The 17582-nt window shown below is 45.2% G+C and overlaps 2 protein-coding genes across 3 annotated transcripts in view; both read right to left on the bottom strand.

Annotated features, from left to right (window-relative positions):
* Positions 1-333: 333 nt before the first annotated feature.
* Positions 334-16273, bottom strand: man2b1 (mannosidase, alpha, class 2B, member 1). 2 transcript variants are annotated; one of them, XM_046333959.1, is made up of 23 exons: positions 16147-16273; positions 15639-15741; positions 15131-15304; positions 14587-14780; positions 13805-13937; positions 13515-13660; positions 13089-13288; positions 12387-12507; positions 11877-11955; positions 11141-11241; positions 6428-6535; positions 6216-6332; positions 5910-6095; positions 5576-5673; positions 4784-4904; positions 4409-4527; positions 4023-4124; positions 3812-3899; positions 3508-3588; positions 3116-3340; positions 2719-2868; positions 1615-1732; positions 334-1461 (listed from the first exon to the last, which is right to left on the bottom strand). In XM_046333959.1, the coding sequence occupies exons 1-23, from the start codon at positions 16258-16260 to the stop codon at positions 1358-1360; spliced, it is 2982 nt and encodes a 993-aa protein (XP_046189915.1). In that variant the 5' UTR covers positions 16261-16273; the 3' UTR covers positions 334-1357. The 2 variants fall into 2 exon arrangements, with proteins under 2 accessions (XP_046189915.1, XP_046189916.1); XM_046333960.1 differs by having other exon boundaries at positions 1630-1732.
* Positions 16274-17514: 1241 nt separating this feature from the next.
* The window catches only part of LOC124018626 (stonustoxin subunit beta-like), a 10946-nt gene continuing 10878 nt past the window's right edge, over positions 17515-17582 (bottom strand). The window contains exon 7 of the mRNA XM_046333966.1: positions 17515-17582. This exon is cut by the window's right edge and continues 811 nt beyond it. The gene's annotated coding sequence lies outside the window, so the exon portion shown is untranslated.

The following is a 17582-nucleotide window of genomic DNA, read 5'->3' as shown; positions in this document are numbered from 1 at the left end:
CACTTTGCATGTAGAGAATGTCAGAACATATATATATTCACTCTGCATGTAGAGAATGTGAATCAGAACATATATATATTCACTTTGCATGTAGAGAATGTGAATCAGAACATATATATATTCACTTTGCATGTAGAGAATGTGAATCAGAACATATATATATTCACTTTGCATGTAGAGAATGTGCACCAGTATGAGAATCAGAACATATATATATTCACTCTGCATGTAGAGAATGTGCACCAGTATGAGAATCAGAACATATATATATTCACTTTGCATGTAGAGAATGTGCACCAGTATGTGAATCAGAACATATATATTGGTAACAGGTGTGTGTGTGATTAGTTTATTGATGTTAGAAACAAATGACAATGACGATTTAGTAATAAGTAGTTACGGGAAATGGCTTTGAAATACCAGAAAGGTTGTGATATTGGCACTAGAATACCAGAAAGGTTGTGGTATTGGCACTAAAATACCAGAAAGGTTGTGGTATTGGCACTAAAATACCAGAAAGGTTGTGGTATTGGCACTAAAATACCAGAAAGGTTGTGATATTGGCACTAAAATACCAGAAAGGTTGTGGTATTGGCACTAAAATACCAGAAAGGTTGTGGTATTGGCACTAAAATACCAGAAAGGTTGTGGTATTGGCACTAAAATACCAGAAAGGTTGTGGTATTGGCACTAAAATACCAGAAAGGTTGTGATATTGGCACTAAAATACCAGAAAGGTTGTGGTATTGGCACTAAAATACCAGAAAGGTTGTGGTATTGGAACTAAAATACCAGAAAGGTTGTGGTATTGGCACTAAAATACCAGAAAGGTTGTGGTATTGGCACTAGAATACCAGAAAGGTTGTGGTATTGGCACTAAAATACCAGAAAGGTTGTGGTATTGGCACTAAAATACCAGAAAGGTTGTGGTATTGGCACTAAAATACCAGAAAGGTTGTGGTATTGGCACTAGAATACCAGAAAGGTTGTGGTATTGGCACTAGAATACCAGAAAGGTTGTGGTATTGGCACTAAAATACCAGAAAGGTTGTGGTATTGGCACTAAAATACCAGAAAGGTTGTGGTATTGGCACTAAAATACCAGAAAGGTTGTGGTATTGGCACTAAAATGACAACATAAAGGGATTGTTCAGCGGCTTCAAAGAAGCTCTTTTATAGGAGCTCATTTAAAACCCACTCCGGTCAACTCAATTATGACAAGAAATCCTGTTCATTTGATTCATCTTCATGTACTCAGACTCCAAATGATTTACATCCAATCAAGGCAGTGAGTTCATAGTTGCTAAGCCACAGGGATTGATCATTGGCTAGTTCTGGAACGGAGGTTGGTGATTGACTATCTCTGCCTGACACGGAGCAGGAAGGTGCGTATCTCCATGGGCTTGAGGTTCACCTCCCACAGAGAGGGGTCTCCCCCTCTCTTCGGCAGGGGCTTCTCACCTGAGGCAAACGGAGACAACAGGCATCAAGCTCTGTGCAATGAACAGAGCAACAAGCCCCACAATGGATTAACAAAGGAATTGCTACACTAAAGCAGGTCAGCGGTCTTCACGCGTCCTAGAGGGCTGAGTAAGCAGAGTTGATTTGTTACACCTGTGTGATGTGTACCTGACTCCGCCTTCCAGTCCAGACGCGTCATCTCATCCTTCCACTGATTGGCTGACAGGTTCATCTCGGACACGCCCAGCACGTCCAGAGTGGAGAACAGCTTCTACAGAGAGAGCAGTGTGTGTGACTGACGGAGAGTAGAGCATCTGTCAGTATCTACATTGCTTTCATGTTTTCATAGCGGTTTGAAATGAATTAACTTGTGAATAACAGTTGTTACATCACGTTGAGACAGGAATGTATGGTATTAGTGAAAGGTTTCACTTTGTTTATGGCTCGTATGCATACGTGTGGGAGTTCTGAACCTGTAGGTTGACAGTTCATCTTGCTCTCCATAGCCCAATACTGATGCTCCAGTCTGAGCAGCACTGTGTGTGTTTACCACTAACCTAACAGTGAGACTGAATGCTCTCCATAGTCCAATACTGATGCTCCAGTCTGAGCAGCATGTTTACCACTAACCTAACAGTGAGACTGAATGCTCTCCATAGCCCAATACTGATGCACTGAGCAGTGTGTGTGTTTACCACTAACCTAACAGTGAGACTGAATGCTCTCCATAGCCCAATACTGATGCTCCAGTCTGAGCAGCACTGTGTGTGTTTACCACTAACCTAACAGTGAGACTGAATGCTCTCCTCCTGATGCTCCAGTCTGAGCAGCAGTTTACCACTAACCTAACAGTGAGACTGAATGCTCCAGCCCAATACTGATGCTGCAGTCTGAGCAGCAGCATGCTCTCCATAGTCCAATACTGATGCTGTGTGTGTTTACCACAGTCTGAGCAGCACTGTGTGTGTTTACCACTAACCACCTAACAGTGAGACTGAATGCTGTGTGTGTTTCTCCAGTGAGACTGAATGCTCTCCCCAATACTGATGCTCCAGTCTGAGCAGCACTGTGTGTGTGTGTTTACCACTAACCTAACAGTGAGACTGAATGCTCTCCTGGGCTTGCTGCTGGTGCTCCAGTCTGAGCAGCAGCCTAACAGTGAGACTGAATGCTCTCCTGGGCTTGCTGCTGGTGCTCCAGCCTTAGAACCAGTCTCTGTATGGTGTGTGTGTATATACAGTATTACATATCACTAACCTGCAGATTAACAGTAACAGGCTGGGAATGCTCCTTGCTCTCTGAAGCTTGGTACTGATGCTCCAGTCTGAGCAGCACTGTGTCCTGGTCCCACTGAGACACTGTCAACAGGTGAACAGCAGGGGGCAGCACTGCCTGTAGCCCAGAGAACTGAGGTGGGGGGTTCAAAGATGGGTTCATTTCAATAGTCCAAAGTGACACATTTCATCTGCAGAGCTGATAACTTCCTCAATCAGCCTCCTTCACTCTCCCTCCTTTCCTAGATGCCTCGCCTCTCTCTCAAAATCCATTGAAGCAGGCCTGAGGGGCGGGACCTTGAACCTTCTCCAATACGGTTGAGAAAGAGGCAAGGAGGAGAACTTGAGGAAAGAATCATTTGCGATGGGCTCTCTCTCACCTCCAGCCTGGTACTCGGGTGCAGCTCTCCGTCGGTGAACGTGATGAGAGGCTGCAGTACCACTTCCTGTGCTAGGGGGCGGTGTGTGTCAGCAGCCGTGGCAGGGGGGCTGAGGGAGAGGAGGTGGCGACCACGAACCACCAGGCCTTCTGGGTAAATGTCAGACGTCTCGTTGAGGGGCTCACCCACACCCCGGACGTCATCGTACAGTAACCTACGGTGGAGCTGTGGGGGTCGTGTGGATGGAGTGTGTCAGATGTGACAGTGATAAAGATAGACAGGGTGTGAAGCCGGGGGAAAGAGGTGAAACGTGAAACACACACAAAAGATGTCTTTGACGCCAAAATCCTACCACATGAAAAAAGAGCAGTGAGAGAGTGTGTGTGTGTTACCATGATCTCCAGTGATCCATCCTGGATGCTGCCCCCTCCCTGAGAACGGTCCGTCACTACAGTCAGCTGGTCCTTGTCATCCTGCACACACACACACAGTGGAAGTCAACATTTACTATTGTCAGATAATATCACATGAACTTGTAAAACAGAGTGAAGAGAACAGGAGGGAGAGCGAAGAGTTTTGGACCAGAAGGCTCCCACAGAAAAAGGAACTGTAAGTGGGAAGAGGAAAAGAAAGTGCATGATCATGAGAGAAGGAAGAGGAAGTGTCCGACCGGGGTCTATGACCAATGAGACACACCTTAATGTAAGCTCTAGAGTTGATTGGATAGTAGTTGCCAGCAATTGGCTCAGACTGTCTCAGGTTCCACGTGGGCCGGTAGTCTTTCCTGTCAGAGACAGATATAACACATTAGGGTGTATACTGTGTGTCTGAACACACTACTGGAATACAGTACTCCATCATCAACACATACTGATGCGTAGAGTTGGGAAACACACAGGTTCCTCACCGTCTCTGCAGCACCTCTCTGCCATTAGAGTCAGTGTAGAAGACACCAGAGGAGTTGATGCTGCTGTCTAGACGACTTATCACCTCTTTACCCAGGTCATCACTGATGGGGGAGGTGGAGAGAAGGGGGGTACAGATAGAGAGAAGGGGGGTGCAGATAGAGAGAAGGGGGTACAGATAGAGAGAAGGGGGGGGTGCAGATAGAGAGAAGGGGGGGGCAGATAGAGAGAACATGATACACTATAATCTATGGTACAGGAATACTTTCTAGTCTTAAAGACTCACTCCTTCTGCCAGACATGCACAGGCTGTCTCAATAACGCTCCATTCTCCTTCCAGTGCATTATCTGTGACCAGGCCCCATGTGGCTCTGAGCCCCTTCCTCACCCTATAGGCACCGGGCCGACAGTCCACTCCAATTCCAGAGCCCTGCTGTCTGTGTAGAGACGGACCACCTGAGAGATCCAGGGACTGAACCACTGTCTCACCTCCTGCACCACGGAATTCTGATGGGGGGAGGAGGAGGAGGGAGGGAGGGAGGGGGGGGGTGAGGGGGGGAGAGGGAGGGGGGAGGGGGAGGAGGAGGGAGCAGGGGGAGGAGGAGAGGGGGAATAAGACAGGAGAAGGGGGTTAAGGCAGATACTAGAAATTGTGAGATGACTGGAATGAATCTCTTGAACGTTTAGTGGGTCTCATGCATATTGAATTATATTGAAACACATTCAAATAAAGAGACTAGATGAAGTGGAATGTAGTAGGTACCTGTAGTGTTTCTATCTTAGCCGTCTTGCTGATGATGAAGGGGGTAGAGGTGTTAGGTCTGAAGATGTAGGCCCCTGACATCTGAATACTCTCTGAGTTGTTACCATCGCTGGCGTTGTACCTGGACAAACATACACAGAACAAAGATGACAGAAAATCCCTCAAAGTGACAATGCTAGCACACAGTGAGAGTAAATAAGAAGGATGGGGAGAGAAAGACATCATTATGGAAGGGTAGAGAGAATAGGAAGGAGTGGTAGAGAGAAATGGAAGGGTAGAGAGAAATGGAGAGGTAGAGAAAGAGAAGGGTAGAGAGGGAAGAGTAGAGAGAAATGGAGAGAGAGAGAGAGAGGGAAGAGTAGAGAGAAATGGAGAGAGAGAGAGCGAGGGAAGAGTAGAGAGAAATGGAGAGGTAGAGAGAGAGAGAGAGAAGGGTAGAGAGAAATGGAGAGGTAGAGAGAAGGGTAGAGAGAAATGGAGAGGTAGAGAGAGAGAGAGAGAGAAGGGTAGAGAGAAATGGAGAGGTAGAGAGAGAGAGAAGGGTAGAGAGAAATGGAGAGGTAGAGAGAGAGAGAGAGAGAGAGAGAGAGAGAGAGAAGGGTAGAGAGAAATGGAGAGGTAGAGAGAGAGAGAGAGAGAGAGAGAGAGAGAGAGAGAGAGAGAGAAGGGTAGAGAGAAATGGAGAGGTAGAGAGAAATGGAGAGGTAGAGAGAAATGGAGAGAGAGAGAGAAGGGTAGAGAGAAATGGAGAGAGAGAGAGGGAAGGGTAGAGAGAGCGTAAGTAGTACGGACCAGTAGAAGTTCTGTGACAGTTTGACAGTCTGTTGTGTCTCCAGGTTACTGAGGCTGCTGAGGAGACCCGTCTCTGGGTCAAAGGTCACCCTGAGAAACTAGAAGAGACACAAAGTGACAGAACAGGTGACATCCAAACCTAAAAACCTAGATACAAAACTGTCCAAACATAAAACAACACCTTTCCAACTGACTTTATACATTGATATGTCATCATTAACAGAGACATTGTACATTTTGGAATATTGGTCTCCATTAATGACATGAAATCAATACATCAAATATTTGCTTTCATAGTAGAAAGTACGTTTGTGTCCAACCATAAGACCCAGACCTTGTTCTGTACAGCCTTGGGAGCCCTGGGCAGTGGAGATGGAGGAGATGGAGGGCCGTTCTGAAGCAGGGAGACAGAGTAGGTGCTGTAGCCCAGGGGAGGGGCCTGAACCTGGAACAACAGCTCGTTGGCAGCGTACCCCCTGCCCCGTCGCACCGCCGCTGTGGCCTGGGACACTGGGACCACCTGGGGGGGTAGAGTGGGGTACTCTTACAAAACGCAAATACACACACGATACATAACTGACATAACAAAGGTTATTGAACAACGACATATGACAAGCATTATCAGAACAGACAGACCAACCTGACTGTCCACAGCCTTGCCCTTAGCATCTGAGATACTGTAGGCCGTCCCGTTGACTGGCAGTCTAACTGGCCAACTGACTGGACGAGCTAGAGGGTTGTACACGTTCACTGAGAACTGACAGAGAAACAGGGAAAAAGAGAGGAGGGGAATTTAACTTCACGGAACCAAAGAGGAATTGTGTGTGTGTGTGTGTGCCCATGTAGTGTTACCTTCTTGCTGGTCTCTGTGAGGGGACACACACTGATGTTGAGGTGTTCACAGTAAACACGAGGAGCAGATGATCCACTCAGAGAGGATAGAGTGTTACTGACCAACACCTGGGACAGTGGGGAGAGAGAGGTTACACACACTGTACAGTGATATACTTTATTTAGTCTGTGTCTTATAGTCCTCCACACACTGTACAGTGATATACTTTATTTAGTCTGTGTCTTATAGTCCTCCACACACTGTACAGTGATATACTTTATTTAGTCTGTGTCCTATAGTCCTCCACACACTGTACAGTGATATACTTTATTTAGTCTGTGTCCTATAGTCCTCCACACAGTGGGGAGAGAGAGGTTACACACACTGTACAGTGATATACTTTATTTAGTCTGTGTCCTATAGTCCTCCACACAGTGGGGAGAGAGAGGTTACACACACTGTACAGTGATATACTTTATTTAGTCTGTGTCTTATAGTCCTCCACACACTGTACAGTGATATACTTTATTTAGTCTGTGTCCTATAGTCCTCCACACAGCGGAGAGAGAGGTTACACACACTGTACAGTGATATACTTTATTTAGTCTGTGTCCTATAGTCCTCCACACACTGTACAGTGATATACTTTATTTAGTCTGTGTCTTATAGTCCTCCACACAGTGCGGAGAGAGAGGTTACACACACTGTACAGTAATATACTTCATTTAGTCTGTGTCTTATAGTCCTCCACACACTGTACAGTGATATACTTTATTTAGTCTGTGTCTTTTAGTCCTCCACACACTGTACAGTGATATACTTTATTTAGTCTGTGTCTTTTAGTCCTCGACACAGTGGAGAGAGAGGTTATACACACTGTACAGTAATATACTTCATTTAGTCTGTGTCTTATAGTCCTCCACACAGTGGAGAGAGAGAGGTTACACACACTGTACAGTAATATACTTTAGTCTGTCTTATAGTCCTCCACAGAGTGGAGAGAGAGAGATTACACACACTGTACAGTAATATACTTTAGTCTGTCTTATAGTCCTCCACACAGTGGGGAGAGAGAGGTTACACACACTGTACAGTAATATACTTTATTTAGTCTGTGTCTTATAGTCCTCCACACAGTGGAGAGAGAGATAACACACACTGTACAGTTATACTTTATTTAGTCTGTGTCCTATAGTTCTCCACACAGTGGGGAGAGAGAGAGGTTACACACACTGTACAGTAATATACTTTATTTAGTCTGTGTCCTATAGTCCTCCACACAGTGGAGAGAGAGAGGTTACACACACTGTACAGTAATATACTTTATTTAGTCTTATAGTCCTCCACACAGTGGGGATGAGAGAGGTTACACACACTGTACAGTAATATACTTTATTTAGTCTGTGTCTTATAGTCCTCCACACAATGAGGAGAGAGAGGTTACACACACTGTACAGTAATATACTTTATTTAGTCTTATAGTCCTCCACACAGTGGGGATGAGAGAGGTTACATACACTGTACAGTAATATACTTTAGCCTGTGTCCTATAGTCCTCCACACAGTGGGGATGAGAGATAAAGTATATCACTGTACAGTGTGTGTTATTTAGTCTGTGTCCTATAGTCCTCCACACAGTGGAGAGAGAGAGAGGTTACACACACTGTACAGTGATATACTTCATTTAGTCTGTGTCTTATAGTCCTCCACACAGTGGGGATGAGAGAGGTTACAGACACTGTACAGTGATATACTTCATTTACTTTCTGTGTCAGAAACTTTCTGTCCAAAAATTATGCAGAAAAATTAATCCATGCTTTTGTCACTTCTAGGTTAGACTACTGCAATGCTCTATTTTCCGGCTACCCGGATAAAGCACTAAATAAACTTCAGTTAGTGCTAAATACGGCTGCTAGAATCCTGACTAGAACCAAAAAATTTGATCATATTACTCCAGTGCTAGCCTCTCTAAACTGGCTTCCTGTCAAAGCAAGGGCTGATTTCAAGGTTTTACTGCTAACCTACAAAGCATTACATGGGCTTGCTCCTACCTACCTCTCTGATTTGGTCCTGCCGTACATACCTACACGTACGCTACGGTCACAAGACGCAGGCCTCCTAATTGTCCCTAGAATTTCTAAGCAAACAGCTGGAGGCAGGGCTTTCTCCTATAGAGCTCCATTTTTTGGAACGGTCTGCCTACCCATGTCAGAGACGCAAACTCGGTCTCAACCTTTAAGTCTTTACTGAAGACTCATCTCTTCAGTGGGTCATATGATTGAGTGTAGTCTGGCCCAGGAGTGGGAAGGTGAACGGAAAGGCTCTGGAGCACCGCCCTTGCTGTCTCTGCCTGGCCGGTTCCCCTCTTTTCACTGGGATTCTTTGCCTCTAACCCACGGGGGCTGAGTCATGCCGTCCCTTTATCTGGGTGGGTTGATTCACTGTGGTCGGCCTATAGTTCCCCCACAGGTTGGGTGTCGGAGATCTTTGTGGGCTATACTCGGCCTTGTCTCAGGATGGTAAGTTGGTGGTTGAAGATTTCCCTCTAGTGGTGTGGGGGCTGTGCTTTGGCAAAGTGGGTGGGGTTATATCCTTCCTGTTTGGCCCTGTCCGGGGTGTCCTCGGATGGGGCCACAGTGTCTCCTGACCCCTCCTGTCTCAGCCTCCAGTATTTATGCTGCAGTAGTTTATGTGTCGGGGGCTAGGGTCAGTTTGTTTATCTGGAGTACTTCTCCTGTCCTATGTGAATCTATTTCTCGGAGGATCTGAGCCCTAGGACCATGCCCCAGGACTACCTGACATGATGACTCCTTGCTGTCCCCAGTCCACCTGGCCATGCTGTCCAGTTTCAACTGGCCTGGGCCCTAGGACCATGTCCCAGGACTACCTGACATGAGGACTCCTTGCTGTCCCCAGTCCACCTGGCCATGCTCCTGCTCCAGTTTCAACTGTTCTGCCTTACTATTATTCAACCATGCTGGTCATTTATGAACATTTGAACATCTTGGCCACGTTCTGTTATAATCTCCACCCGGCACAGCCAGAAGAGGACTGGCCACCCCACTGTACAGGTGATAGGACCGTGCCCCAGGACTACCTGACATGATGGCTCCTTGCTGTCCCCAGTCCACCTGACTGTGCTGCTGCTCCAGTTTCAACTGTTCTGCCTTATTATTATTTGACCATGCTGGTCATTTATGAACATTTGAACATCTTGGTCATGTTCTGTGGGGTGTTTGGGGTTTTAGGCTGGGTTTCTGTACAGCACTTTGAGATATCAGCTGATGTACGAAGGGCTATATAAATACATTTGATTTGAAATTTGATTTGATTTAGTCTGTGTCTTATAGTCCTCCACACAGTGGGGAGAGAGAGGTTACACACACTGTACAGTGATATACTTTATTTAGTCTTATAGTCCTCCACACACTGTACAGTAATATACTTTATTTAGTCTGTGTCTTATAGTCCTCCACACAATGAGGATGAGAGAGGTTACACACACTGTACAGTAATATACTTTATTTAGTCTTATAGTCCTCCACACAGTGGGGATGAGAGAGGTTACACACACTGTACAGTGATATACTTCATTTAGTCTGTGTCTTATAGTCCTCCACACAGTGGGGATGAGAGAGGTTACAGACACTGTACAGTGATATACTTCATTTAGTCTGTGTCTTATAGTCCTCCACGCAGTGGAGAGAGAGGTTACACACACTGTACAGTGATATACTTTATTTAGTCTGTGTCTTATAGTCCTCCACACAGTGGGGAGAGAGAGGTTACACACACTGTACAGTGATATACTTTATTTAGTCTTATAGTCCTCCACACACTGTACAGTAATATACTTTATTTAGTCTGTGTCTTATAGTCCTCCACACAATGAGGATGAGAGAGGTTACACACACTGTACAGTAATATACTTTATTTAGTCTTATAGTCCTCCACACAGTGGGGATGAGAGAGGTTACACACACTGTACAGTGATATACTTCATTTAGTCTGTGTCTTATAGTCCTCCACACAGTGGGGATGAGAGAGGTTACAGACACTGTACAGTGATATACTTCATTTAGTCTGTGTCTTATAGTCCTCCACGCAGTGGAGAGAGAGGTTACACACACTGTACAGTGATATACTTTATTTAGTCTGTGTCTTATAGTCCTCCACACAGTGGGGAGAGAGAGGTTACACACACTGTACAGTGATACACTTTATCTAGTCTGTGTCTTATAGTCCTCCACACAGTGGGGAGAGAGAGGTTACACACACTGTACAGTGATATACTTTATTTAGTCTTATAGTCCTCCACACACTGTACAGTAATATACTTTATTTAGTCTGTGTCTTATAGTCCTCCACACAATGAGGATGAGAGAGGTTACACACACTGTACAGTAATATACTTTATTTAGTCTGTGTCTTATAGTCCTCCACACAATGAGGATGAGAGAGGTTACACACACTGTACAGTAATATACTTTATTTAGTCTTATAGTTCTCCACACAGTGGAGAGAGAGAGAGGTTACACACTGTACAGTAATATACTTCATTTAGTCTGTGTCTTATAGTCCTCCACACACTGTACAGTGATATACTTTATTTAGTCTGTGTCTTATAGTCCTCCACACAGTGGAGAGAGAGGTGGAGAGTCAATCATACACAGTTCATCTAACAAGAGAGACTGCATGTATCAATAGAAAGAACAGGCACACATGGTAGGTACCTGGCAGTGTGTATCTGGCCAGTTTCCTAATAGTCGTTGGCCGTGTTGCTTTTCCGTCCCGGATACAGCGTCGTGATGCTGAGCCACTGCCATGGCCTTCTCTACCAATCACAACACAGAACACTCCCTGTCAAACTTGCTGTCCTCTAAATAAGCTTATTAATACAAAGGATGCCAGTATTAATTTAGTATTTACATTTAGGATGCCAGTATCAATACAGAAGGATGCCAGTATCAATAAGAAGGATGCCAGTATTAATAAGACTGATGCCCGTATTAATAAGAAGGATGCCCGTATTAATAAGAAGGATGCCCATATCAATAAGGATGCCAGTATCAATAAGAAGGATGCCAGTATCAATAAGAAGGATGCCAGTATCAATAAGAAGGATGCCAGTATCAATAAGAAGGATGCCAGTATCAATAAGAAGGATGCCAGTATCAATAAGAAGGATGCCAGTATCAATAAGAAGGATGCCAGTATCAATAAGAAGGATGCCAGTATCAATAAGAAGGATGCCAGTATCAATAAGAAGGATGCCAGTATCAATAAGAAGGATGCCAGTATTAATAAGAAGGATGCCAGTATTAATAAGAAGGATGCCAGTATTAATAAGAAGGATGCTAGTATGGACATTGAAACAGAGTCTGACTGCCACTAGTCTTAGTCAACTCATGTAGTGATGATGAAGTAGTGCACTTGAATGTGATGAAAGTGTGTACACTAGACACTTACTCAGGGTCTCACTGTCTCCAGCTCCAAAGGGACCTTTCCTTGAGATGGGGCCACCAAGGACCTCCAGCTGTTTACACGCCTGTGAAACCAGGAGAAGAATAATGCATTAACCACGTCTCCAGACATGGCCTCAGTGTGGGGCGACTGAACTGTCATCCCTGAGTGAATGTCTGGTGGCTTTGTATGAAAAGTGTACAAGCTGTCAAATCCATGACTCCTCACTTCCCTCTGGAAAGCTCATTGGAGAAGAGGCCCTAAGTCCCTCCCCTTCTACCTCCTCCTCCAACGAGGAGGAATCAATGGCCGCGTTCGACATAAAGCCAACTTTAAAGGCAAGTCGAGACTGACCAATCTACAAATCACCTTACATCATCAATAACTGCTCAATATTACTTGTAGATCAGTCAGTCAGTCACAACTTATCCATGACACATCACGGCTTTGAGGCTCTCAAACACAGCGTGTAAAGCTTTTCAGGCTAAGCCATTGTCTGTGGTTTGAGTAGTGTACCTGCAGGTAGCTGTTGCTGATCCTCTCATAGCGTTTCAGGGCTGGACGGCTGGTGAAATATCCTGTCCAGAAGTCATGAGCTGAGTCGGCATAGGGGAAGAAATCATCTCCTTTTAGAGGCCTGACAGGGGGTCGGGGGTGAGAGAGAGAAGAGAAAACATTTAAATGACCTGTACATCATTTAAGGTAGCAGGAGGGAGAGAACGTTGACTTCAGAGGCCGTTACTCTAGCTAGCGAGACATAGTTTAGTATTCTAACAGAATCATATAGTTAATATAGTGGTATAGTACCATGTGAGATTAGCCCTGTGTAGCTCCTGTAGGTAACAGGAGGGTGTAGAGTAGAGAACGTTGACTTCAGAGGTCGTTACTCTAGCTAGCGAGACATAGTTTAGTATTCTAACAGAATCATATAGTTAATATAGTACCATGTGAGGTTAGCCCTGTGTAGCTCCTGTAGGTAACAGGAGGGTGTAGAGTAGAGAACGTTGACTTCAGAGGCCGTTACTCTAACTAGCTAGACATAGTTTAGTATTCTAACAGAATCATATAGTTAATATAGTACCATGTGAGATTAGTCCTGTGTAGCTCCTGTAGGTAACAGGAGGGGGTAGAGTAGAGAACGTTGACTTCAGAGGCCGTTACTCTAACTAGCTAGACATAGTTTAGTATTCTAACAGAATCATATAGTTAATATAGTACCATGTGAGATTAGTCCTGTGTAGCTCCTGTAGGTAACAGGAGGGGGTAGAGTAGAGAACGTTGACTTCAGAGCCGTTACTCTGCATCTGGTTGACGTAGCGAATGAGCTTGTCCAGGTTCTTATACCACAGGTTGGCGTTCTCATACTGGAAGTCTGACCCCATAGTCATGATGATGTGGTTGGTTTTATACACCAATGCCTGGTGCAGGGGAGGAGGGAGAGAGAGAGAGTGTGTGTGTTATTATGACTAACCTGTGTGTGTGTGTGTGTGACCGACCGACAGACCTGTATGTGTGTGTCTCATCTCTAACCTGTGTGTGTGTGTGTGACCGACCGACCGACCTGTATGTGTGTGTCTCATCTCTAACCTGTCCGTGTGTGTGTGACCGACCGACCGACCTGTATGTGTGTGTCTCATCTCTAACCTGTCCGTGTGCGATGTGGAGGAACCTGGTCACCACATCGTCAACATTATAGTCCTCCAGATCAGGGTCGTCCCTGATTGGTGGATCGTCACATGACTGGTCCCAACAGAAGCCCTCCGGAGGGTTGTACCCGTTAGGGAGGATACCTGGAGGAGAGCGGGCTGGGTTAGGCTACTGGGGTGCTAGGGGTCAGGGTTCATAGGTGAGAGGTCAGGATTGAAAATATCTAATGGAACGACTACGTGAAGCTGTTGCTATATTGCTAGAGGTTGAAGGTGAAAGGTCAGTACCAGTGAAGAGGTCAGCCATAGGGGGGGTGAGGCTCTCGCTGGCCCTCCACAACATCTCCTGTTCCCTGGCTACCATCCTCCTGTTACGATCCTGGTAGTCCAGACGACCAAAGAAGAAGCCGTCATAACCCATCTAGAACAGACAGAACCATCAGTCAATACAATACACACACAGGATAACATGGTTTCTTGTCACATACACCGGGTAGGTGCAGTGAAATGTGTTGTTTTACAGGGTCATCCACGGTAGTATGGCGCCTTCTAAATGCTTTACCTTCTGGGTTCGGGTATTCAAACCAGCAGCCTTTAGGTTACTGGACCAACGCTAGGCTACCTGCCACCCATTCAATACAATAAACACAGTTCGGATTCTAATCATCCCTCTGACCTTTGAACTGAATGGAAAGATGAGGGAGACTCATGTCGTCTCGTGTTATTTCTGACTTGGAAAACTTTAGAGTACATTTGTATTGCCCCACTTCTATTCCCAACTTGGGAGCAACAAGAACCTTATGACACTGACAACCTTTCAACAGGCGAGAGTCTTGGATGGTTGTACAAAATCTATTCCGACAATGGATTAAGACATGATGGAAAAAAGGAGTGGAAGATATTTACCCGGGTAAGAATAGACAGAGAAAGGCTGACAGAGAGGATATTGTGAGGTAGAAAAAAGACAGCAGATTGTGGGTTGTATTCAGCAGGAACCAAACTGGTCAAAACAGGGAGGGACCTACCAGTAATAAGAAACATTAAGGAGCACTAATGAATACGACCCTCACCTGTGCGAACATGGAGGCGTGCTCGCGGGCGTGCCCGAAGGGGTCGATGTGCCAGGCGACGCGGGGGCGACCGCAGTGTCCGAACGTGTCGTTGAGGAACCGCAGGCCCATGGTCATCTGGTCTATGACTGCACTGTAGTGGGTGGTCGCCTCGTCACTCATACACCAGCCCCCGTTCACAAACTCCAACCGCCCTGAGAGGAGGGAGGGAGGGAGGGAGGGGGAAGGAGGGAGGGAGGGACAAAGGTGATAACAGCAATAAAGATGTATTTAATGTAATATGACTTAATCACAGGTTAAAGGGGTTATAACTGTTTATAACCTCTGAATTGCAATTTACATCTGTTCAATAACACCACCAATAGCAGCCACACTCAGGTGAGAGAGATGCTTTATCACACTGCTATAACACCTACATCCCTTCTCTCATTAACCTGCTGTCTGACTGGCTCCTTCCCCAGCGGTAGAAGGTGAACTCTCCCGCTTTATATCGTCTTCCTGACACGTCTTCCTGACAGGCTCTATAACCCCTCTCTGGCCTCACCCTCATTGACTAGCTGTTTGACAGTGTTCTGCATGTCATCAGTCTGTTGTTTCCACCAGCGGTAGAAGAAGGCCGTCTCTACGTAGATGAAGCGTCTGTCAGGGTTCTTCAGCAGCTGGTCCACCACAGAATCCAGGATGTACTGCACCCCTGCGTGCTGGATGTCATTACGGTCTGGAACGACGACAGGCAGGTTACATACACAGGTTAGACACACACACACAAACGTGATAACACAGATGCACACACGATACAACATCTATCATGCGGTTCACATCCACCCAGTCATGAGGATTGAAATGTAAAACCATGTGATTCTAGGTTATTGTAGGTGTTATGTATGCCTATAACCAAATATAATAAAAGCCTCACAACTATGGTTTTAACAATGTGTCAGTTTAACTTTGAACTATACCACCTTGACCTATGACATAGCTGTTTATGAGTGTGTTTGTGTGTGTAGATGTGAGCCACATGATAGATGGGTGGGGGGTGGGGGGATACAGACCTCCATAAAAGTATTGGTCCACGGTCTTGAGCCAGCCGACGTCGTCGTGGGTGTGGGGAACCAGATGCACGTTCAACATCCCAGGCTTGGTAGCATGACATGACTAGGATGTGTAGCACACACGATGGGAAAATAATGATGGATTTTAGCTGGTGGGCTAATGTTATGGGGAGGAGAGAGGCATATCGGAGGCTACTTAGCTTTATAAACATTGTAAAGTTGGAATTGTCATTTCATTAAACCACCAATGAAAACAGTGCAAGACCAGACTTAGTGCCAGACTGGCTAGATCGAATGGAATTTGTAGCTTTGCACTTCACGTTTTAAGTGGAAGTATAAATATGTTGTGCCAGGAATATAACTTCTGCTACTGTGTTCTCTACACGAATATGAATGGGTTTGAAATCGGCTAAAGAAGAAGTTCATCAAAGCTGCAATACAATACACGGTTTAAGTGTTTCAGTTGCGTTTTTATTCACCACAATAGGGATAGGAACTATAGACGTACCTTGTATCCACATGTAGGACTTTCTTGGGGTGTTTGACAGACGGGAACGCCCCAAACGCCGCTTTGAAATAATAACAGGAGGAACACAAACGGTGTATACGCCGGAATCACCATCTTGGAAAACAGCCACGAGTCATGTGACATTTGTTTATGTATCTTTCCTATCATGTGACTTCCCCCCCAGACCACGCCCTCGAGGGGCAGACCTTTTCTTGTTTTATGCTCTGAAGGGGTACATTGGAACGTTGAGAGTAAAATTGAGATTGAAAATGTATAATTGGTTTATTGAAGACAGTCACAGTTACACAGCCCACATGAATACAAAGCTACACATTCATTGTAATAGTCACAGAGAAATAAATTATTGAAGGAATGGGGAGGTAGAGAGAGATGGGGCCATAGAAACCATAGGCTACCCAGCATAGCCTATCCCACTATTAGTCTGACTATAACTCAGGAAATAATGCACTTTATAGCAAATACATATTTCCTTCAATGTCCCTTCATGATGATATAATGGCATTCAAAGCCTTTCCAACTAATAGTATTTTGAAATAGCTACATTCCACATTCGGCTACATTGCAATGTTTCACATGATGTCATTGTTAAGTAACAGTCACAGTGATCAATAGAATAGGGTGATTGATCAAGATGGCTTCATGGCTGCTGAAGTGAAGTCTCTGTTTACAATAGGGCCACATTGTGAATGCTATTTGAATGGAGAGCCATGCATACACTATGCTGCTCAGTTCAGACTCTCCTTACACAACAACATTGTCTTTTCAGCATCACTAGTTTGGTGACTTGTGATAGGCCGAGGTAAGGCTATCCAAGTAACACAACGTCTCCACAGAGTTGAGCGCAGAGGTTTTTAGAGGTTAGAGGTGATTGATTGATGTCAATGTAAATGATCAATCCCTTACCGTGGACCTATGCTGAGTTGACACCTTGAGTTGATATTTCAGGGAGGCACGTAGCCTAGCGGTTAAGAGTGTTGGGCTAGCAACTGAAAGGTTGCCCGGTTTGAATCCCAGAGCTGACTAAGTGAAAAAAATCTGTCGCTGTGCCCTTGAGTAAGGCATTTAACCTTAATTGCTCCTGAACGTTGCCCTGGATAAGAGTGTGTGGTGCTAAATGACTGAAATGTAGAGCAACAGCAATGAGTAAACAATCAGTTGTTGGTTGTAGCTTTTAGGAGGTTCATTTAAAAAACACAGTGGAGGAGTAGAGGTACCTGGCAACGCTAAAGCAGGGTTTTGGCCATAACAAGAGAGGGCAGCAGAGTTAGGTTTGGGGTCTAGGATGGGTTCCCATTGGGTGAAGAGAAGGTGTTCAGAAAGAGAGAGGGCAGCAGAGTTAGGTTTGGGGTCTAGGATGGGTTCCCATTGGGTGAAGAGAAGGTGTTCAGAAAGAGAGAGGGCAGCAGAGTTAGGTT

Source organism: Oncorhynchus gorbuscha, unplaced genomic scaffold (genome assembly GCF_021184085.1).
Source record: "Oncorhynchus gorbuscha isolate QuinsamMale2020 ecotype Even-year unplaced genomic scaffold, OgorEven_v1.0 Un_scaffold_552, whole genome shotgun sequence".
Classification (NCBI taxonomy): Eukaryota; Metazoa; Chordata; class Actinopteri; order Salmoniformes; family Salmonidae; genus Oncorhynchus; species Oncorhynchus gorbuscha.
The sequence above is the reverse complement of the archived record's forward strand: the minus strand, read 5'-3'. Positions and strand labels throughout refer to the sequence as shown.

Bases quoted from the DNA above. Each gene is read 5' to 3' on its own strand.
- man2b1 (XM_046333959.1), bottom strand. From the start codon at position 16,260: ATGGTGATTCCGGCGTATACACCGTTTGTGTTCCTCCTGTTATTATTT. The intron at 11,956-12,386 runs GTACACTACTCA...CTGGTTTCACAG, and splicing joins TCAGCAACAGCTACCTGCAG to GCGTGTAAACAGCTGGAGGT. The intron at 4,125-4,408 runs GTGAGGAAGGGG...CTCCCCCATCAG, and splicing joins GTCGGCCCGGTGCCTATAGG to TGATGACCTGGGTAAAGAGG.